The sequence below is a fragment of the Mastigoproctus giganteus genome, chromosome 8, assembly GCF_048544385.1.
Source record: "Mastigoproctus giganteus isolate SK-2022 chromosome 8, ASM4854438v1, whole genome shotgun sequence".
NCBI lineage: Eukaryota > Metazoa > Arthropoda > Arachnida > Uropygi > Thelyphonidae > Mastigoproctus > Mastigoproctus giganteus.
The window spans coordinates 176,150,367-176,174,523 of record NC_143582.1 but is presented as its reverse complement, the minus strand read 5'-3'; the positions used below and the strand labels follow the sequence as shown (position 1 = coordinate 176,174,523).

Genomic DNA, 24,157 nt, shown 5'->3' with positions numbered 1-24,157 from the left:
TGTTTGGTCGGGATCTTTGAGCTGATGAAGATGGCCACACCTCCACGGGCAGCATTTGAAGTATTACGATCTTGTCGATAGATGGCATAGTTCTTTATGTTGGTGGAAATTTGTGGAGTTAGGTAGATTTCCTGTAGACAGAAACCAACTGGAGAATAGCGGTGAATTAGGACTTGAATATCATTAAGGTTGCTACAATATCCTCTGCAATTCCATTGTAGAATATAAGGCATTATTGGTGTTTAGTAGAAGAAGCTGTATCTGACTGTTTTTTTAATGTGGTTGGCTTGTGACGTTCAGGCTTTGGTTTGACTTTTTTGGAGAAGAATGGTCAACCGGTGTCCATTTCTTCTTCCGCATGTAATTCTAATATAGTTTCTTCTCTAGATGAGTCGAATGTATCCCTAGATGTTTCTTGGATATTCTTTTTTAAATGTGAGCTCCGATTATTTGATGTAGAAGCAATCACTGTGTGAGGAGAAGGAGATGTTGCTGGTACTGTAATTGCAGTATTATTTGCCTGGTTCATCTGCTTAGGGGTATTGGACTGTTGCTGAGAGAGAACAGCCTGAGCCCAGTCAGAGATTGAAGTATTTATAGGTACTGTAACATCGGTTTGGGTGCCCACTGATTGATACTTTTGCGCAATACTGGCGTATGTACGCTTAGTCATACTGGGAGCAATTACTTTCCTTGCTTCTTGAAAACTTACTTTATTTTCAATCTTATATGTCACAATTTTCTTTTCAGTTTTCCATTTCTCGCATGACCTGGAATAAGCAGGATGGTTGCCTTTAGAGTTGGGGCAGCCATTTCTTTTGCTGAGCAATCACTTTGAGTGTGTTCAGAGGACCCACAATTGGGGCAAACTTGATTTCCTCTGCATGCCATTTGAGAGTGGCCATACTTTTGGCACTTGAAACATTAGCATTAGCATTAGCATTAGCATTAGTAGAGGCATTTGATGCAAGAAAGCAAGCTTATGCAGCATCAGCCAAAAAAAAAAAAAAAAAAAAAGTAACATAAATAAATAAAAATAACCACTTCCACTTCACCCCTCTGTTCGTTCGAAATACCTGTCCAGCTGAGCCTTAAACTTATTTAGGCTATCAACTTCCACGACAAGGGATGGAAGTCTGTTCCACCCACCAACCACCCGCTGGCTAAAGGCAAATTTCCGCACATCTATCCTACATCTGTCTTTCCTCAATTTGAATTTATGCCCTCTCAGGTGATTTTTCTGAGCTAGAGGAAGAATCCCATCAGCATTGAGCATGCTCAAACCATTCAAGGCTTTGTACACCTCTATCAGATCACCCCGCTGGTGCCTAGTTTCCAGACACTGTAATTTGCAAAACTTAAGCCTTTCTTCGTAAGAGAACCCCTTTGTCCCATTCACCAATCTAGTTGCCCTTCTCTGTACTCGTTCCAGCAGCTCTACATCCTTCCTGAAATGAGGCCTCCAGGCCTGTATACAGTACTCTAGGTGTGGCCTGACCATTGCCTTATACAAGGGAATAATCACCTCCTTATCCCTGCTAGAAAAATTCCTATATATCATTGACAATACACCATGAGCTACTCTTGCAGCTCGTCTGCACTGCTCAGAGAACTTCATATCTGCCTGCACCACCACCCCCAGGTCCCTTTCATTCTCTACCACTGTCAGTGTAGTACCACAGAGTTGATACGTTGCTCTGGGGTTGCTGTTTCCCATATGTAGTACTTTACATTTGTCAATGTTAAACTTCATTTGCCACCTCGAAGCCCATCTGCTCAACCTTTCCAAATCCTGTTGCAGCAGCATAGTGTCAGTAGTGTCCTTGACAACCCTGCCAACCTTCGTATCGTCTGCAAACTTGGACATTAAGCCTGATATACCATCATCAATATCATTTATAAATACAGAAAACAATAAAGGCCCCAATACTGAACCCTGAGGGACTCCACTAATAACATTAGTCCACGATGAGCAGTGTCCATTGATTACCACTCTCTGTCTTCTCCCCCTCAACCACCCCTTTATCCATAGCAGCAACTTGCCTCCAATGCCACACTGCTCCAATTTGTGCAGCAGTCTTCCATGTGCAACAGTATCAAAAGCCTTTCTAAGATCCAAGTATATAATATCAAAGTTATTCCCTGCATCCAGTTCTTTTGTGACTACATCATAGTATCCAATCAAATTGGTCAGGCAAGACTTCCCCTTAACAAAACCATGCTGTGTCCTAGCTATAACTGAAGTCTTGTCTAGATGATCCTGCAGTGCTTCTTTCACCAGTGCCTCCATTAATTTTCCGGGAACAGAAGTTAAACTCACAGGTCTATAATTACTTGTGTCAGCCTTTGATCCCCCTTTGTGAATTGGGGTCACATTTGCACATCTCCAGTCAATGGGTACCTCCCCTGAGTCCAAGGAAGCTCTCATAATTATGGCTAAGGGTTTGCTTACCTCCTTTGCTGCCTCCTTTAATATAACTGGATAGATCCCATCCACCCCAGGTGCCTTTCTTGTGTTTATCTTCAACAATTTCTCCTCCACTTTGCTCTCAGTTATTACAAGATTCTCTAGCTTACTGCTAGAGTTGAATACACCTCTGGCATTCCCCTCGCTGAATAACTCCTCATGTGTGAATGTCGATGCAAAATATTCATTTAGTTTGTTAGCTACCCGAGCAGGGTCATCAACAGTTGACCCATCGATCTCAAGTGGACCAATCTGATTCATCCCCTTCCTTCTAGAGTTTACATAAGTAAAGAACTCTTTGCTGTTTTTCTTCGCATCCCTTGCCAAGGATCTCTCGTAATCTGCCTTCGCCTGCCTAACCTCCTTTGTAACTTGGTTACAGATCAACTTGTATCTATCATAGGCATCCGTGTCACGTGTTAATTTGTATGTATCCCATGCATTTTTCTTCTCTGCCATATGCCTCATTAGTTCATCTGACAACCATTTAGGCCTAAACCTTGAACAATATTTCTTAGTTGGTATGTAAAGCCTAGTAGCTTCCACGATAAGCTCTTTGAATGCCTCCCATTTTGAACCCGCTGTTGGCAACATCACCAGTTGATCCCACTGTATAGAATTTAAATACTGTCTCAGTCCATTGTAGTCGCCTTTACGAAAGCAATACCCCTTCCCTTTACCCCTAATGGTAGTTACCTCTTTGAGTAACTCCCACTTCAGCACACTGTGATCACTGCCACCAAGTGGTTCATTTATCTGCAGATTCTTAATGCATGAAGAATCACTACTGATAATCAAATCAAGAGTATTACTCCCTCTAGTTGCCTCCCGAACATGCTGATGTAGAAAACAATCATCCAATAAATCCACAAAAGCCTTGCTACTGTGTGAGTGACCAGCCCCCAAATTCCAGTCAATATCTGGGAAATTAAAATCCCCCATTATAAGACTCTCTGATTTACTGGCCCACTCTATTTCTCCGAACAGTTTCTTATTATACTCATCAGAGTCATTAGGCCTATAGCACACTCCTACTCTCAATTTTGATCTCCCAATGCTTATGTCACACCAAACTGACTCGACACTGCACTGTCCAGCGATGTCGACTGGCTTCACTTCCTTGGATTTTATGTGTTTCTTAATTAATAGCATAACCCCTCCTCCCTTCCTATCCTGTCTATCCTTTCTGTACACATTGTACTCCCCAAATTCCAGTTCTGCATTTCTTACATCTGTGTGACACCACGTCTCTGAAATCCCCACAATATCTGCCTTTGATGTTTTGAGCAATACCTCAAATTCATCAAATTTATTTACTAAACTCCTAGCATTGGTGTACACACAAGTATACATGCACCTGTTCTTTTTCTTAGCTACCCTAACACAACCCATGTGTTTACTTGTACCCCAATGATTCCCAGCAGTCTCTGAAATATCCTGCATCTTATTTTCCAGGCTGCGGCTCATTCCAATAGAAGCAGTGCAAGAATCACTTTCACCTCTGCCAGTGGCTACTGTTAATCTATTAGTCCTTGTATCCCCCCAATCTAGCAGTTTTCCGACCCACCTAACATTGCCTCGATAGCATCAGCAAACATTCTTGCACCCTTTCTATTTAAGTGTATCCCATCCCTGTAGAAGCAGTCTCTCCTGTTAACAAGTACAGACCAGGCTGAAAAAAATTCTACCCCTTGAGCCCTGCACAATCTTTCCAGGGCCGAATTGATTGACAGGGCTCTCATCATATACTCCCTCCTATCGTGTCTGGGCAGAATTGCAGACACTTTCAATTTCAACCCTAATTCACGGCTTTTTTTCATCAGTGACCTGTACTTGTCAAGTAATTCCGCCGGTCTCAAAGGATTAGGGATGTAGGGCCTAATGCGACAAAGTAGATAGCCTGCTTTTATTGATGTTGGTAGATTTGGCGTATTGAAAGTGAGAATAATGTTCCTTGTAGGTGCAAGTATATTGTCTTTTTTAGTCATAATCCTTTTGACTGCAATGACATTTTGGTCTTGAAGTTCTTGCATTATCTCCTCCTCCGTGACATTCAAAAGATCCCAGCTGGATATAATCCCTTTGGATGTATTTAGGGTAGCATGGGGAGAAACCTTTACTGGAATTCCAGCGAAGTTGGCAAGGTTTAGTAGTTTCTGCGAATGTCCATGGTTTATTGTTTCCACTAGTAGGTCACCTGATTGCAGTCTCTTGACTGTCTTAGGCGATCCTGCCAGACTTTCCAGGTGTTTTTGGATAACAAATGGAGAGAGCTTACTGAGAGGCTGATCTTCAAGAGAGTGCATTATTAGAAATGCAGGACAATTTGTCGCTGAGGAAGTGGTTTTCATCCTCTTGGGTTGCGAGGTGTTATGCTCATTGTCTAACTCTGGCCGAGAGCTTGTCGGCTCGAGAGGCGGAAAGGCATGTTGATCCATGTTTGCTCCTTTTAGCCCTTGGCAGATTAGCTTTTCTGCCAAGACTTCCGGCTCCGCCACGGGAGAGGCAGGAGCAGTACCTGGTGTGATCAAGCATAGAGTATTAAGTGTTAGTAAAAGAAGTATGAAAAATAAAGAAAGGTAGCTTTTCTTTCTTGCTCTGTACAAGTACTTTTTGTGACAGTAGCTGATATGAAAATTAAATTTCTTAAGGACAGGAACTTAATATAACTTTAAATCGCTTTTAGATAATCACTTTTTAAGCACAGAGAAAACGCTCGATCACATTCGCTTGGCACCCGGGGCCGAGGGGAATGGAGGGAATCCTCTTACCAAGAGAGGCTTAAGTTCTGCAAATTGCAGTGGCTGGAGACCAGGCACCTGCACGGTGATCTGATTGAGGTGTATAAGGCCTTGAATGGGTTGAGCACGCTGAATTCTGATGGGATCCTTCCACTTGTTCAGATTACGAACCTAAGGGGGCATAAATTTGAATTAAGAAAAGACAGAGGTAGAATAGATGTGCGGAAATTTGCCTTTAGCCAGCGGGTGGTTAATTGCTAGAACAAACTTCCATCTGTCATTGTGGAAGTTGATAGGTTAAATAAATTTAAGGAGGAACTGGACAGGTATTTGGAGGGAATGGTGTGATTTTTTTTTTTTTTTTTTTTTTGGCTGATGCTGCATAAGCTCATACACTTGCTTTCTTGCATCACATGCCACTACTACTAACAGCAGCTGAACAACCAAAGGTCACATGTGGGACAGGCATATTTGGTGGATGCCTTGGTGTCCACCAAATACGCGTCTTGTCTTGTCTCATAACACAGCAGTGAAATAGCATAGTGGCCCACTTCTCCACATACAAAACAGAAGTCATCTGGACTATTCACACAATTAAGGGGCATATTAATGTTACATGACACAAATACTGTGCAAAAAATAGGAATCTCACAGAGAACAACCATTAACTGAGAACAAATTACCCAGTACCTAGCCATATTCCAGGATTTCTGCAACAGAGTTGAAGATGCATTTGAGGCGGCAACAGCTTATTGTGTGATGCAGAGCAAGGTCACAGATGTCTATCACATGATAAGAGCATGGTGGTGGTACTGTTGTTGTTGTTGTTTGTTATTTGGTTTTTAGGAGCATTAGCAACCATATTGCTCCGGGAATATGCGGTGGTCATTCCCTTGACCTTTCCGCATCCTCCGTATTTGGTGGTGATGGGCTCGAACCCCGGTCTAATCAAGAAGCGTGTACTACGCACTGCTGCTCCTTCCCACCTGGCTACGGAGACGCCCGGTGGTGGTACTGAAACTGCGGTGTTGGCATGCATTTAGCTGACAGCCATAGTTGATAATGCAGAGTAACCTGCTAATATGAGACCCAACTGTAATTCGAAAACAAGAGCCAATCGACAAATTTTAATGTGATTTTTGTGTTCAGCAGCATTAAATTAGTCAAGATTAGGTATTTTCGTAACATTTTATGTGTTGACAAGTGTTATGGCCGTTGAGATGGAAAGATCAATAATCTTACTAAGGGCTAACTTAATGGTGTATAGCTCAACAGTGAACACACTTCATGCTACTGGTAATGAGGCTGTAACTCTAAAAGAAGGAAAAACCAGAAAAACAAGATTGGATATTTTTGTTTTTGTAACATTTTATGTGTTGACCAGTGTAATAAATTAAAATAAAAAGATTTTTTTTTAAAATCTGTTACAATATTATTTAACTTCCACTTCTTGCATGGTTTGTAAATATAACAGTTAATATCCCTATAAGCACTACATTAAAATCTGTAGTTATATTATTAAGCTAAATTTGACTGATAGGATTACCACCATTTTACACATTATTATTTTATGAAACCCAATTCCAGATATATGGGAATACTCTTTCTCATCAATTTAAATTTCTTGTTTTTCTTTAAGTTTCCTGAGTAGAGTATTCAATTGTAACACGAAATGAGGTATATTCAATTATGCAAAATTATCCATACTAAATTCCGCTACTGTAGCCGAGTGATCAGGAGAAAGAGTGCAGTAACACACACTCTTTGAGTGGACCATCGTTCAAGCCCGTACTGGCTGCTAAATACTATTAATAATTGTATTTATGATTTACTGTAAACTACTGGACCTCTGTAGCCAAGTGGCCAGGAGTGGGAGTGCAGTAGCACATGCTCTTTGAGTAGACCGGGATTCAAGCCCCTGACTGCTAAATACAGTCGATATGCCAACCCGCACTGGACCAGCATGGCAGATTATGGTCCATATTCCCTCAGCATAAATTGTTGAGGAGGCTTCCATCCTGCAGTGGGTTGATAATGGCTGCAGTTTTTTTTTTTTTTTTTTTTTACTCTGACCCAAGCAGTTTAGTTAATACCAGAGTATAAACAAGATATGAAATGCATATACATTTAGTTTTTATTTTCTCTGAGCAAACAGCACTTTATATGCACTTTATGTGCATTTTTTCACTTTATGCAAATAGCACAATAGTTCACTTGCTGAAGTGAACTATTACTTTGGAAGACTATGATTTTGAATAAGTCTCAGCATGATAAGATCACTTATTAATAGCAATAATAATAATATCTTAAAATTAATATTTTATATTGAAATCCACAGCAGCATAAGACACAATTCAGAAAAATTAAAGAACTACTTTCAAGTAAAACTTACCTCTAAAAATTTTGCAAAAGCTGGTTTAGCCTGTGTTGCTAATTTAATTGCATCTTTTGCTGATTTCCAGTTGTTTATGAAAGCAGTATATGTATCAATAATTGGTTGCTTGGTGAACTAGAAAAAAGATTATTAAAAAAAAAGGTATCTGAGAGAGGAACCTGACAACTATTTATAGATGCAGATAAGTATTTACTCTCTACCCCCAAAATGTCCATATCTTATTCTTGTCCACTATGTCAGGAAAACTACCTCACCCAAAAGATATAAACTGATTCATCAGAGCTTTGGTAACAAATGAATAATAATAAATAGAAAAAATTTTCAAAACATTAGTAAAAAATCACTTTATTTAATTCAGAAAACTAGCATATAACAGTAAGACGTATGACCACTCCTACCAGTATAGATTCAATCAATGATGAATCTTGGCACTGAATCAAAAAGGTGCCCAGTATCCCCCTGAGAAACATCCCTTCCTGTCTTAAAATCAGGTTTGGCTAGTTGAGGCATGGCACTACTAATCATCCCATAATTCATTTGCCTGGTGATATGACAACCTTGTCTATCATAATATCTAAATCTCTGAGTAGCCCTTGGATACCAATACTAAATGTACAAATGGCCGTCTGACGACTGTTGTACAGATTTTCCCAATGTGGCTCAAAAACAGTTGTCCACAAGGGATGTAGTCTGACAGAGAGTTCAGTTTGAAAGTATAGTGTGGAAACAGCTATTTCTGACAAAGCAATAACAATGGTTCATTTCCCTTGATATAGAAATTCTAGAGAAAAGATGTTCAAAATGCTTTGGTAGCAATATAAATAATCTAATGGTAGATGGGATCCAGTCATTGAAGTATACCAAGTCCAGCAGATGCATATACCTTGAACCCATAATCTACTTTAGATTGTGCAAGTGCACTTTGCACATAGTTGACAGACGTGTTGCAGAAAGACCAATTTTCTATCAAATATAAGCCGCAAAAATGGGGCTTGTTTTGACCTCAAATCTACCAAATACAAGTCTCAAGCATTATATCCAGGCATCAATTCAAGTCAAAGATTATGATTGCAAAAGTCTTTTGTGGCAAGATCCTAAAGCCATTAGTCATTGTCTGGGAGTTCAGCAATCAATGGCATGTTGCATTTGTCTCTCAATAACCTTCATATTGCAGAACTGAGAAAATAAGTGTTTAAAGTTGGAGGAAGTTGCTCTATAACGGAATTCCCTTTGATAACAAAAAGAAGATGTACCTACAGAAACTTCGAAAGAACGACAGTATATAAAAAAAGTTCTTAATAAAAATGGGAAGATGACTTCTAAAGAGTGATATTATAAAGATTCTCTTAAAACTGATGGGGTTGAATTGAAAACAGTGGAGAAGGAAAGTGATCTGGGAATTGCAATATGGGCCGATATAAAGTTTTCTGAACAGTGTAAACAGGAAAGCCCATGGTCCCCTATCAATGATTTATCAAACACTATCTTGTAGAGATAGGAAGGTCATAATCCCACTTTATAAGGCAGTTGTAAGACCACATTTGGAATACTCTGTTCAAGTATCAAGACTTTGTCTGAAAAAAAAAAACATTGAGCTTCTTGAAAAGGTCGAAAGACAGACAACGTGAATGGTGAGATTGGCAGGACGACTGTATGAGGAAAGCTTCCAATTATGTGGACTACAGAGTTTGGTAACCAGGTACCTCAAAGTTGACCTGACTGAGATTTTTAATGCTCTGAGAGGGATTAGTAAAATGAATGAAGGTGGAATTCACACTGTTATAGACAATTCCACAACTAGGACAATGAATTCAAATTTACAGGAGTTGACGTTTAGATTAGATTGTGGGAAGTTTTCATTTAGCCAGTGAGTCGTTAATTGCTGGAACAAATTGCCCTCGCAGGTAGTTGAGGCTGACAGTTTGAATAAATTCAAAAGTCAACTGGATAGTTACCTGTCTGAGTGAGGAAGCATATAATTTGTATTTTTTTATCTACTTGGTTTTTTTTTTTTTTGCCAGGGTAGCAAAAGCCTGTGGCTTCCTTGTGCTATATGGTGAATGCTATTATATTACTATAAAATACCAAATCACCAAGTTGTATCATATGCTTTTTCCACATCAAAGAACATCGACCCTAGGTATTCACATTTCAGGAAAGCACCTCGGACATTGTCGTTGTTATTATTTTTGGGGCAAGGGCTACTCAGACAATACTGCACCTTTCAATGGTATGAAGGGTATACCGTCGGACCTCTATATAACCAAATGAATCATTCACTTGAAAAAATTTGTTAAACAGAAATTTCGTTATAAAGAAATAAGACCTTTTCAAAAATGAAAAATACTGTCATTCAACATTCAGAAATATAGTAAATGATGAGAAATAAATCAGAAATAAGTAAGAATGAATAAATTTTCTAACATTTTAAAATAATTAATTTATTAATTCATACATATTGAATTAATACATACAATTCTATTACATACAATTATGTGCACTATATGTTAATACACTTTTAAGAATTATTTCATAAAATATTTGGTTATTTTTTGTTGTACATTGGATTTTAGGTTAGCATTTGTTTAAAGACTCAAATATATTTTCTGGCACATTTTCTTCACACTGAAGGCCTTGCTGCAAAGTTTCGAATGCTGGCAACATTTCATGTTTGGAAAGTTTAAAATTTCCCTCAGTTTCATCCAACTCATCATCGACATTGTCACTAGTTCTTTGAATACTCTCCAAAAAGTTAAAATCGGTTGGATTTTCAGCTATTATGACATCATTGTCAACTCCTAAAAATTCATCAAGAACAATTTCTCCACTGATCAAACATCTCACTTGGAGTTCTTCCTAAGACTGCTCAATATCTTGCAATAGTTCATCCCGCTAATCGCTGTTAATTGGTGTTTTAGCAAAAACCTTCTTCTGCGAAACAATTCTTAATTGTTGTTTCCGTCACATCTTAACTCCAGTCTTTTGTCAACTCCGATATGCACATCCGCAAATCTATTGATTGGTTTGGTTTCTATTCTCAGTATAATTTTTTTCAGAAGGGCATTTTCAAATTCTTGATAATGCCTTGGTCCATTAGCTGCAATTTAGATGAGGTATTCGGATGGAAGAAAACAAGCTTCACACTTGCAAGTTTCAAAATTACTGAGTGCAGGTGGGCAAGGCAGTTGTCACAAATCAATGCAATTTTTCTGTTTTATTTCATCATCTTTCTATCGAAATTTAAAATTCACTATTCAAAAATTTCACTTGTCATCCAATATTTTTTTGTTGTAGTCCAACTCTAACAAATTTACTCCTTTTAAACGTTGGGGTTGTTTACTTTTGCCTATTACCAAAAGCATCAGTTTTTCATTACCAGCCATATTTGCACCAACCAAGACTGTAATTCTGTCATTATTTTTATCGCCTAAACATTTTATCACCTTTAAAATTCAATTTCTTATTTGGCAAACATTGCTAAAATAGACATGTTTCAACAACAGTGAACAGGTCTTACTTTGAGTACTGCATACAGGTCTGGAGGCTTCATTTTAGGAAGGATGTAGAGCTGCTGGAACACGTACAGAGAAGAGTAATGGGATTGGTGAGGGGAACAAAGGGTTGCTCTTTGTTCCCCTCACAAGAAAGGCTGAAGTTCTGCAAATTGCAACATCTTTACCCCCAGGGCTCACATCTGGTGAGTATGGGCTTGGCACACCCAGGGCTTTTGAGCTGGATATCATCATTCTTCTCTTTCTTGGTGATTCCTTTCTACTTCGCTCTCTCTCAGGGCAATAGGGAAATATTTTTTTGGCCGGTGCAGCATAAGCCTCAGGCTTCCTTGCACCATATGGCTATTAATAATAATAATAATAATAATAATAATAATAATCTGGAGACTAGGCACCTGCGAGGCAATCTGATTGAGGTGTTTAAGGCTTTGAATAGTTTGAGCAGGCTTAATGCTGATGGGATTCTTCCTCTTGCTCAGATTACACACTTGAGGGGGCATAAATTCAAACTGAAGAAAGACAGTTGTAGAATAGGTGTGTGGAAATTTGCCTTTAGCCAGCGAGTGGCTGATTGCTGGAACAAACTTCCATCTGTCATTGTGCAAGTTGATAGCTTAAATAAATTCAAGGAAGAACTGAATAAACGTTTGGAGTGAAAGGATAGGTGAATGGGAAATGGTTTTTTTTTTTTTTTTTTGTGGCTGATGCTGTATAAGCTTGCTTTCTTGCAGCATATGCCATTATTAATGCTAATGCTAATAATAATATTTTTCAAAATTGTTTCTTTCCAATTGGTACAGTTTTCTTCAATTACAGCTCCACTTTCAGCAGAAATACTTTTTAAAGTAAGCCATGGCACTTTTTAGATTTGCCCAGCCAACCAGAACTGGCTTGGAATGTTTTATGCCACAGAAAAGATACGTATTGCATAGCATTTTCTTTTATTAATGGCCCTGATATCGGCATGTTTTGGTCTCGAATCAACTTCACCCACTTAAAATCTATTTCATCTACACCTTCGTACAGGCACACTTCCAACTGGATCCCATTTCCCCAAACACAGGAATCAAAACACGGTTTTTCAGAATGGCTGACACGCTACTGGTAGGGATCACAAATTTTAAGATGATTTCTTTTGTTTTTTTAATGCCCCGATCTACACTATTAAGCACTTCCACTTTTTCCACTACACTCATGGATTTCCTCTTAGACATCGTAAGGTTACTTGCACAATTAAAACAAAACTGATTTAGGGACCACTTGTACCTACTATGTAAACAGAGATAGGTGAAATTTAGTGAAAGGGTGGATGACTGATTTCTGCAAAACAACAGACAAATTTCCAGGCAGGGCCACATTAATGCTACGGCCAAACCGGTCATGGCCAGGGTCTCACATGAAGAGGGACCTCATTTTCAGTGTAAATATTTTCTAAAGTAGTGATAAAAATTTCTAATAATAAAAATAAACCAAGAAAAAAGTATAATATAAAAGCATACTTTAACTTAACTTGTTAAGTGTTTAAATTTTATTCTTATATCTTTTTATTGTACAATAAAAAAAGTTAGAAGTTCCTATTAAAATTGTTTTTATTATTACTTTATTTTTCCAAGTCAAAAAAACAAAACATTTTTGACCTCTTATTTTACATTTTTTATCAAGGAATTACTATTCACAATACAGCCAAGCCTCACATAACGCAAGTTCGATTATCGTGATTTTCAGTTACTGCTATTTGAAAAAAATTATACCACTTTTCACTATACACAATGCAAATTTCCAGTTAATGCAATCTACCCGCCTCAGTGTGTTCCATCAGCCATCAGAAGTAGACATGTTACTTGTTTATCTAATAAAGTCACATGCAGGTTTGCATTTAAAAATTAAAATTTTTTAGAATTAGAATTTTCTAATTCTAATTTTTAAATGCAAAAAAAAAAAAAAAATAATAATTTTTAAATGAGACAGATGAAAATGTTACCACACAGGAGATAATGGTAAAAGAACTAGATCAAATCATTTGTATTGAAGAGAACCTCAAACAAAAGGTTTGATGTTATCCGATATTTTCTCCATGATATTTATTTCACCAGGGCCTAGAAAAGATTGCTGTCAGCTATCGAAAATTGATTGATGAAAAAAAAGCCAACGCTGCTCAAATATTTCCATAATAAATAGTTTCTTCATCGTGTATTTTATGCAATAAACACTTAATCTGATAATTAAATGTACTTTCATTATCTTTTATATGGTATACAGTTAAAAAGTTATTTAAAAGATATTTTTAAAATTCTTTGTGGACATTCCTGAAGGTCATGGGCCATTACAGTTTTTCATATTGATTATTATATTCGATTAACACATTTCTGTTCTGTGTGATGTGCTCGCAGGATGAATTAATCGAGTCCAGCCTGTATAAATATAAAACCTATGTATTATTTGTATTTATATGTATGTACAATATATATAGGGTTGTTAAAAATTAAAGTATCCCTATGTAGAGGGCTCTGGAGCGAGTTCTAAGGCTCGTACTGAAGAGAAATTTGGACAACAGGTACAATAAAGAATGCACTCGCCATTTATTAGAAAAAAGAAAAAAAAAAAATAGTTACAAAATTTGTCACTACATGGTGCTGTGGCAATACAAATCACTTTAACAGCACTACAATTGTTCAATGTGTCCTCCATTTTGGTCAACAACAGTTTCCATTCGAAGAACAGCATTTTCTACAGCAGAACATAACATGTCTACTGGAATAGCCAGCACATAACGTCTAATGCTGTCCTTCAGATCTGCCAGAGTTTGACATCTTTCCCAATACACCTGGTTCTTCAAAAAAAAACCCGCAACCAGAAGTCACACAGAGTGAGATCTGGTGATCGGGGTGGCCTAGATGTCTGAAAACAATGGCTTATGACCCATTCATCTGTAAAGTGTTGCCTTAGCAATCTTTGGACACAAGGTGGATGTGGGATGGAGCACCATCTTGCATGAAAATGGTATCCTGAAGGTATCCAATGTTGCAGCTCTGGTATTGTGAAATTTGCCAACATTTCATAATATTGCTATCCAGTGACGGAACAGGTGCGGGGTCCAGTCAGTGTTACCTGTTCAAAATCATGAATGTGGCCATAAATCCACACCACACCGTCACTTTTGGAACGGGACCTCTTGGATAACTCGAGGGTTGGTTCTCTGTTGCCCAAATGCGACAGCTGTGCGTATTCACTTGTCCATTTAAGCAGAAGTGGGCTTCATCACTCCAAAGGATGTTCCATAGCCAAATGATATCCACTGTCGTTCGCACCAGAAACTGAAGTGCATATGTGAAACGAATATCTGCATCACCATGCTTTAGCTGCTGTAGCATGTGCATCTTGTAAGGATAGTACCGCAACACCTGACACATTACTAGCCTTACAGTGGAATACAGCATATCCAATTCACGAGAGACAGCTGGCACACTTGCGCTACCACATGGAGATTGACTTGATAAATCCACGACAGCCATAGCCGCATATTCAACACGATAGGAGTCCACTCATTTTCAACCTCTACCTGGTTGAACACCAAGATGTCCTGTCACTTCAAATTTCACAATCATTTTGGAGACAGCACAAACAGTCATCGGTCCATGCCTTATGCGCTTCTGAAGCCGGAATTCTCTGATAGCCGCAGCTGCATTGTTGCTGTTCTGATAGTACAGCTTCACTAATAGCGCCTTTTCCTGCAACATTGTTGGCATTGCTGCTGTAGTGCAGGTAAACATCTACTGTATGATTTTGAAGAGACTGCTTTGCTTTTGTACAGTACAGTAGAGCTGAGTAGTGACACTGTAGCAACAACTTACGTTATTTGCATAATCGTAACTAAGATAGTGACACAGTGCCACACAGTGACAAATTTTGTAACTAATTTTTTTTCCAATAAATGGCGAGCGCATTCTTTATTGTACCTGTTGTCCAAATTTCTCTTCAGTACGAGCCTTAGAACTCACTCCAGAGCCCTCTTTTAAACGTATTAAAGTATCCCTGTCTACATAGGGATACTTTAATTTTAACAACCCTGTATATATATATATATATATATATATATATATATACAGTGCTTTTTTTGGGACGGTACGCAATGGCATGGCATACCGGCACCTTTATTAACAATGACATGTGACATTTGGATGCAATGCACTTCGAAATTTGTAATATTCCATAATTTTTTTTTCACATGTTTACCTACTATTCAAATAAGCTTAAAACGATTTAACTAAATTTGCATTTTTTACTGTCAATTGTTAAGATTTTTTCTATATAAACCTATATGACCATTTTTATAATTCTAAATTACTCAGTTGGACCTCTGTTTAATTATTTTGAATTCCCCTTGTAAGTTACATTTAAAATAGAAACTATTTTAAATGTAACTTACAAGGAATTTTCTTCGCTCAGTGGAAACTGAGCGAAGAAAATTTTCATATAGCGAACAGATTAGGAGAGAATTAACTCGGTACGCACTGTTCCCTTTTCTGGCCTTTAGGCAATTTATGCAATTAGTGCTGCTGTGCGAATTAAGAGAGCTAAAGGGATTAGCATTCTGCAACTTAGTGGTACCTGATAAAACCTATCCAACCACCTGCCCTGCACGGAGAAGTCGCACTGGTCAAGAGTGAGCAGATCAAGGTGTATTCCCAATGGACCTGGCCAGTGTTGCCAATTTAGCGGTTTTCCCGCTAGTTTTAGTGGAATTGCTTCATGTTTGGTGGATTAAAATATGTAATAGCAGATAGTGGATTTTTTAGCAGAAAAAGTATAAATGCAAAAATTTTAAATATGTTTAGCATTTTATATATTTTGGCAATGTAACATCTAAATGAAGAAATATTTATTGAACAATATAAATATTTCCTAATTGAAATGTTTTATTGATATACATCGTAACATAGTAGGGATATCTTATTTCGTAGGTTTTCTTTTTTCTTTTTTTTTTTATAAAGCGAAGGATCGGCTTTATATAATTCAGGGATTCCCCTGAGGGGAACCCCAACAATTTCAATACGGGGTTACACTCGCAGTCAAACGACATAACCGTTGGGTCATAGCTTTAAATTGTTGAATCAAATCGAATTTGTACTTATATTAGTATATTAGTCGTCCTCTATTATATTTTTTTTTTGAAAAATGCTGGTTCATCAATTTGAACTTCGATAGCTATTCCATTTTCTGAACCACCCCCGCCTAGTTAACTATCTGAATCAATTATTGATATCATGTAGATCTCCCTCAGATCTTTGCATTTTTCAATAACAGTGTTTTTATTGATACTTAAATCAAGAGCAATGCGATCTTGAAACCAATCTTGGGACCAGAAGTATAGAAATAATAAAGGTAAGGATTTTAATTATACAGTAAACCCTCACTATTCGTGGTATCTGTATTCGCGATCGCCGATTTAATATAAAATTAAACCTAAAAAAATGTGAATTTTAAAGCGCTGTGAATATTTTCTGCCATAAAAAAACATGGGCGTGGCTAAAATTATCTTTCCCGGTCAAAACAGCGCTCAGTGGGTGGGGGGAGAGGTGTGACAAAATAGCGAGTGTGGATGTTTCTCGCTAATCCTTGTTCAGTATGTGTTTGCGCTTGTCATGGAAGATTTCATCGTTTGCTTTTAATTTAGATGCTTATAAATTGAATAAATTTATCAATTTATAAATTGATATGCTTACAAAACTGATAAATCTACCGTTTTCCAGTGTAAAACAGACTTTTTCGAGTGTGTTAACGGAAGAAAGTGACTTTATTGTGGACAAGTTCTTTCTAACCCCTACAAAAATATGGCTACGAATAACAAGAGAAATGTGAAAATATCAAAGAAGGTGATGACATTAGCAAATAAAATTGTTATTAGATAAAATTTCTAATGGTGAAAGTGTCTTCTCAGTGGCAAAACATTATAAAATCAATGAGTCAACGGTACGATCAATCAAGAAATCGGAAGAAAAAATCCGCCATAGTGTCCGTGAAAACGCACTAATTGCTTCAAAAATTTGCTCTGTAACTCGTGATGTTAAGTTAGAAAAAATGGAAAAGGCTTTAAATCTGTGGATAGAAGACCGAACTCAAAATAAAATTCCGTTAAGTTCACTCATCATTCGTGAAAAAGCAAAACTCCTTTATCAACACTTTAGCGAAACTGGTGATAGCACTGGCGGGATAAGTTTTTTTTTGCTAGCAAAGGCGCTAATAAATAAATAAATAATTTCTAATAAATATTACATTTAATATTAAATTGTTTCTTATTTTCATTTCGATGCCATATGCTTGCATTTCACTATGTACTGTCTATGTACATAGTCATATTATGAAGGTACATATAATACATACATAGACAAAATTTTAGACTAATTTTTCTTATATATTTCATACTTTCGAACGGAACCCCTTTATTACTATGGGAGCCATAACTCAGTATTCGCGTTTTCTGTATTCGCGACATTTCTCAGGAACGTAACCCCCGCGAATAGCGGGGGTTTGCTGTATAATAAAGATGCGGAATTTTGTTACAGCAATATGAGTTTCAGACAATTAAGTTTTCCAGTATGAAACTAGAAAATACTTCCTTTAGACAATACCATAGGCCGCAGTGATGAATCAATGTTTAAATGAAACATTCATCATAAAGTTAAAACTTATTTAATTGTATGATCATCCATTCTGATTTTATTGATTATTTTTACCATTTTTGATTTTTTTTTGTTCACTTTTGTATGTTCATATTTTATTTACTGATATAAATAAAAACAATATATCTATTACCTTTTCTATATTAAATTTGTAAAAGAAAAATGTGCATACTGGCTTATCTTTCCCACTGGTATTTGATTAAATAAAATAGAAGTCAAGATATACATGGTTGCATGATAACCACAATCAAGTGGTCAAAATGCCAGTTCAGCATTTACACACAACACAGTTAAATTATTATTATTATTATTGTTGCTCTTACATTATTTCTCCCTGATTGGGGGATTCCATTCCGTGACGAGTACTGCAACCAAGTACACAGGGTGGTTGTAATGTCTGGTGTCTTACTGTTAATCAAGGAACTCTCTGACTATCCTACAAGCGCTCAGGATTGCGATTTTCTGGAGTTCCTTGTAGGTGTTCTCTTGGAGACCTACTGCTGCTAGGCTACTATGTAGGGTCTTTGGCACCATACCAGTAGTCGACACGATGATCGAGATGGTCGTGCCTTCTTGTATATGCCACATATCCTTGATCTCACGTCTCAGGTTCGTGTACTTCCTAATATTTTCCTTGTGGGTTTTTTGGACATTGCTAGTGTTGGGCACCACTATGTCAATCAGGTAGGTAGCCTTTTCTATCTTGTCCACAGAGGTTATGTCCGGTCTGTTGTGTGGGATGGTTTTATCTGTTATTATGGCACGGTCCCAGTACAGCTTGTGGGTTGGGGTCTCTAGTACTGCCTGGGGTTCATACTTGTAGTATGGTACACTTTCTTTGGTCAACTGGTATTTCCTCGCAAGCTTCTGATGTGTTATCCTGGCTACCTGGTCGTGTCTGAGTGTACTCAGTCTGGGTGATCACCTTGCACTGCGCAGTGATGTGTTGGATTATTTCTGAGGCCAGGTGGCATCGGTGACACATGTCATCTGACATTCCGGGCTCCTTTCCAATGTATTTTCTATAGTTTCTGATGTTGATTACCTGGTCTTGGATGGCCAGCATGAATCCTTCATTCTCAGGGAAGAGCATCCCGCTTGTGAGCCATTGGAAGCAGTGTTATCGATGTGATCTCGATGGAGGTCAAGTGCAGTGTCTGCCATGGAGTGTCTTCTTTGCCCATCTTTCTAGCTTCGTTTCTTGTGATATCTGGGAGGGAGGGAGGGACTCCTTTCTTAGGTTGACAGGGGTATACCACTTATCTATTTTCCTTATGGCCTGGTGGAGTGGTGCTCTGTTGCTCTCAAAGTAATCCTTCAGGTTAACTATCACTGTTTTCTGTACGTCTATCCAGGCCCCTTCCTCCCTCTTTCCAAGCTATTGTTAGCCTCTCCACTGCTGACTTCGGGTGGTGCTGGTGGCTCTTGGTGGTGATTGTCCTTGTCTTTCGCATGACTATCCTACAGGTGTTCAGGATTGCAACTTTCTGGAGTTCCAGCCTAGAAGCAATTGGTCTGAGAGACCTATTGCTTCTAGGCTGCTATTTAGAGTCTTTGGTACCATACCGGTGGTTGACACGATGATTGGGATGGTCGATATTTCTTACATATGCCAGATCTCCTTGACCTCATGTCTCAGGTTCGTGTACTTCCTAATTTTTTTCCTCATGGGTTTTCTGGACATTGTTGGTGTTGGGCACCACTATGTCAATCAGGTAGATAGCCTTTTCAATCTTGTCCACAAGGGTTATGTCTGGTCTGTTGTGTAGGATGGTCTTATCCGTTATTATGGCGCGGTCCCAGTACAGCTTGTGGGTTCGGGTCTCTAGTACTGCCTGTGGTTCATATTTGTAGTATGGTACACTTTCTTTGGTCAACTGGTATTTCCTCGCTAGTTTATTATTATTATTACTGCTCTTATATTATTTCTCCCTGATAGGGGGTTCCACTCGTGACGGATATTGCTACCAAGTACACAGGGTGGTTGTTGTTATGTCTGGTGTTACTGTTGGTCGAAAAACTCTGACTATCCCACAGGTGTTCAGAATTGCGACTTTCTGGAGTTCATTGTAGGTGTTTGCTGGGAGACCTATTGCTGCTGGGAGACCTATTGCTGTTATGTAGGGTCTTTGGCACCACACCTGTGGTTGACATGAGGATCAGAATGGTCGTTACCTGTTGCATATGCCACATCTCTTGATCTCCTGTTTTAGGTTCATGTACTTCCTGATTTTTTTCCCCATGGGTTTTCTGCAGGTTGCCAGTGTTGGATACCGCTATGTCAATCAGATAGGTAGCCTTTTCCTTCTTATCCACAAGAGTTATGTCCGGTCTGTTGTGCGGGATTGTCCTATCCGTTATTATGGTGCGGTCCCAGTACACCTTGTGGGTTGGGGTCTCTATTACTGCTTGGGGTTCATACTTGTAGTATGGTACACTTTCTCCAATCAACTGGTATTTCCTTGCTAGCTTCTGATGTATTATCTTGGCTACCTGGTTGTGTCTATGAGTGTACTCAGCTGGGTGATCACCTTGCATCCTTTGGTGATGTGTTGGATCTTTTCTGAGGCCAGGTGGCATCATCGAGATGTGTCATCTAACACCTTGGGCTCCTTGGCGATATATTTTCTATAATTCCTGGTGTTGATTACCTGGTCTGGGATGGCAAGCATGAATCCTTCAGTCTCGGGTTAAGAACGTCACACTCGTGAAACATGCATTGGAAGCAATTTTATCTATGTGACCCTGATGGAAATCATTGTAATGTCTGCCGTGGAGTGTCTTCTCTGCCCATCTTTCTAACTTCGTTTGTACCTCCTGGTTGGGGGAGGACCCCTCGCTTAGGGTGAGTGGGGTATACCACTTGTCTGTCTTCCTTATGGCCTGGTGGAATGCTGCTGTGTGCTTCTGGAAGTAATCCTTCAGGTTAACTATCGCTGTCTTCTGTTGCTCAGTTAGGTCTATCAGGACCCTTCCTCCTCCCTCCCAGAAAATTGTCAGTCTCTCCACGGCAGCTCTAGGGTGATGTTGGTGGCTCTTGGTCATCACTGTCCTTGTCTTTCTCATGATATCCTCCAGCTCGGTGTTAGTCCAAATTATGACCCCGAAGGAGTATGTTGGCACTAGGACTGCATAGGTGTTTATGGCTTTAACTGTTTTCCTCCATTCAGCTTTGCTTTCAGCAGGCTTCTGAGTCTCTGATGGTATTTTTCGGTCAGGCAGGCCTTAATTTCCTTGTGCTGTAACTGCTCAGCCTGCATCATCCCCAAGTAGGCCTCTCCCTCTGCCATGGTTTTGATCTCTTTACCACTCTGCAGCTGGTAGTTTCGGTTGACTAATTTTCCTGATGCAATCTGTGGGTCTTGCATTTGTCTAGACCAAATTCCATCCTAATATCCTTGCTGAATTCTTCGGTGATCTGGAGTAGTTGCTGAAGGTGCTTCTCGGTTCCCGCGTAGAGATTGATGTCATCCATATACATCACGTGGGTGAGAGTGTACAGGTTTTCTTCCTTCCTTCTTTTAGGTTATATCCGTACTTGATACTGTTGAGCATGGTAGATAGCGGGTTAAGTGCTAGACAGAACCACAATGGATTCAGGGCATCTCTCTCTCTCTCTCTGAAAGATTCCTCACCTGATGGGGATTGGCCTGGTTGTGATGTTTCAACCTTAATGGCAGTACTCCATTTCGCCATCGTTTCTCCTAGGAAATTTGTCACTATCGGATTGACTTTGTAGATTTTCAGCACCTCTATTAGCCAGCTATGAGGCATGGAGTCGAAGGCCTTGTGGTAATCAATGTGGACTGTATATATGTTTCAGCACTTCTTGTATACTTGCTCCATAACTGCAGCATCTATGGTTAATTGCTCCTTGCATTCTTTGCTCAGCCGCTTGTTTTTTTTTTTTTTTTGGTAGTTGTTGGCACATAGGCTTCTGTGGCCATAATTTACCTCCCAAGGTTTTTGCAGTACTTTGATCCAAGCCCGAGGCGGGAATCGAACCCGCGACCTTTGGGTTGCCAGGCAGGCACTTTACCCACCCAGCTAGCCTGGTCGGCCCTCAGCCGCTTGCATCCTTTCTGCTGTTCGGCCATTATGCTCTGGTTCTCCAAGTGGTCTGATATCTTCCTGGTAGCTGGTCAGAATCTTGTACATTGTTGGTACGCACATGATTGGCCTATATTTCGCCGGATTACTTGTATCTTCATCTTTAGGCTTCAGATACGTGATTCCTTGAGTGAGAAACTTTGGGATTACCTCTAGGCACCTTATCATTTGGGTGAACTGCTCTGCTAGGTGCTTGTGTGTGTGTGTGTGTGTGTGTGTGTGTGTGTGTGTGTGTGTGTGTGTGTGTGTGTGTGTGTGTGTGTGTGCGTGCGCAAGTGAGCTTCTTGTACCAGTAGTTGTGGACGTTATCTATTCCTGGAGTTTGCCAGTTGTGAGAGTTCTTGATCGTCTGTTTTACTTCTTCCCGAATCTCTCATCCTGTCATTTCTTGTACGTCCTTGGTTTTCTTGCGTTCTAGTTCTATCCAGGTGGCTCGGCAGTTATGTTTTACTTCCCTGCTCCATATGTTTCCCCCAGAAATCCTCAATCGTCTTCTTCTCGAATGGTCCGTTCCCTTGTTTCCCGTCTTCTCTGAGATTCCTGTAGAAACCTCTTTGATCCTCGTCAAAGATTCGGTTGTTTATTTTCCTCTTGGAGCTCTCTTTGTATTGGCACAGTCTCTTGCTAAGTGCAAGGAGGTTCTGCTTCAGTGTGTCCAAGTACTCTACTATTCTCTGATTTTTTGTCTCAGGTTTGCTTTGGATGCTGTCTCTCTTGAGGATGCTCTCCACTTTTCCAATTAATTTCTTATTCCTATTGCTCCGTTGTTACTGGGTCAATTGGCCTATCTTGACTCTTAATTCTTCTATCTTCTGCTGAAGTCTTCTTTCCCAAACTGGTGGTTCCTTCTGTTTTCGGTTCTTCTGCTGCTGGTCTCTCGCTTCTCTACCATTAATCCTCGTGGAAGCTACCACAGCACAATACACGGCTGTGTGGATGGCCTCCAGTGTTGCACCATTGCTGTCGCGGTAATGCAGTATTATGTGTCGATTCAGCTGGTCTGTGACTCTCCACAAGGTTCTATTTGGCCTCTACTTTGGTATCACGTGAGTCTTTGTGGGGTCCATTCCTTCGAATGTTAGGGCCTTCTTCCACTCGTCCTCTATTCTAGATTTCATGACCTCGTCTGTTTCCACTTCAGCTGCTGCGGGTTGTATTTCCTCTTGCTCTTCTGCATCTGGTTCGGCGGTGGCATGTTCTTCCTCCTCTGGTTCCATATTCTTTATCCTTTGTAGTTGATCACTCACGTCCTGCTTGATTTTTTCAAAGATTGCAAGGGCTATTAGGTTCTTCGTGATGGTCTTTCTCTGGTCTGCTATTCGCTGACCTCAATATTCAGGAATCATTCCAGCCACTTGGTATATAGTCTCACCCTGTAAGTTGTCATGTTGGTCTCCAGTTTCATTATTTCATAGTATACTTGCATGATGTACGTATTCATTTCGATACTCCACTTCATGTGTTGGCGTTTTCTCCCTTCCTGGGTGATCACTAGCGCAGTTGAGCAGGAAGCACTTCCAGTTGGTGGGGCTGGATGGTCTTGCCTTTCTCTTGTAGTAGCCACACGGGGAGACAGCGCCACTCGCTCCACTGTCTTCCTCGGGAGACCATCTCTCTGATTTTTCGAACCAACCCCTCTGCCTAAGGCCTGAACGCGAGTGACTTTATCCTACGCCACACTCAATGCGATATGATTAATATTTCTCTGTGACATTGTCCATTATTGGAGGTGGACCTGTTTAGCTTCGGCTTATGTCCAGTGGTAGTTCTCGCGAGTGATGCTAGATGGCACCACAATCTGCCTTAGCCGCCACTCCGACGGAGTAGGTAGGTCCCTTGAAGCAACTTTCACAACGTTATTAATTTTATTAATTTTTTATTACTATTAATTTATTTATTATTATTATTCTAATTTCTTACTATTATTATTACTCCAGTCTCCCAGCCTGATGGAGCCATGTTCACTTCCGCCAAGGCGGTACTCGAACCCGGGTCCATTATTATTATTTCTCCCTGATTGGGGGTTCCACCTCATGACGGGTATTGCTACCAAGAACACAGGGTGGTTTTAATGTTTGGTGTTACTATTGGTCGAGGAACTCTCTGATTATCCTACAGGTGTTCAGGATTGTGACTTTCTGGAGTTCTTTGGGAGACCTATTGCTGCTAGGCTGCTATGTATTGTCTTTGGCACCATACTGGTGGTTGACATGATGATCGGGATGATTGTTACTTCTTGCATATGCCACATC

General features: G+C 39.5%; 1 protein-coding gene across 1 annotated transcript in view; it reads right to left on the bottom strand.

The window, feature by feature from the left end:
* Window positions 1-24,157, bottom strand: part of LOC150082029 (rho guanine nucleotide exchange factor 17-like) — an 862,761-nt gene that overhangs the window by 395,064 nt on the left and 443,540 nt on the right. Inside the window, exon 5 of the mRNA XM_090380403.1 lies at window positions 7,601-7,717. Coding sequence (XP_090236529.1) covers window positions 7,601-7,717 — 117 coding nt within the window. The remainder of the gene's footprint in view (window positions 1-7,600; window positions 7,718-24,157) is intronic.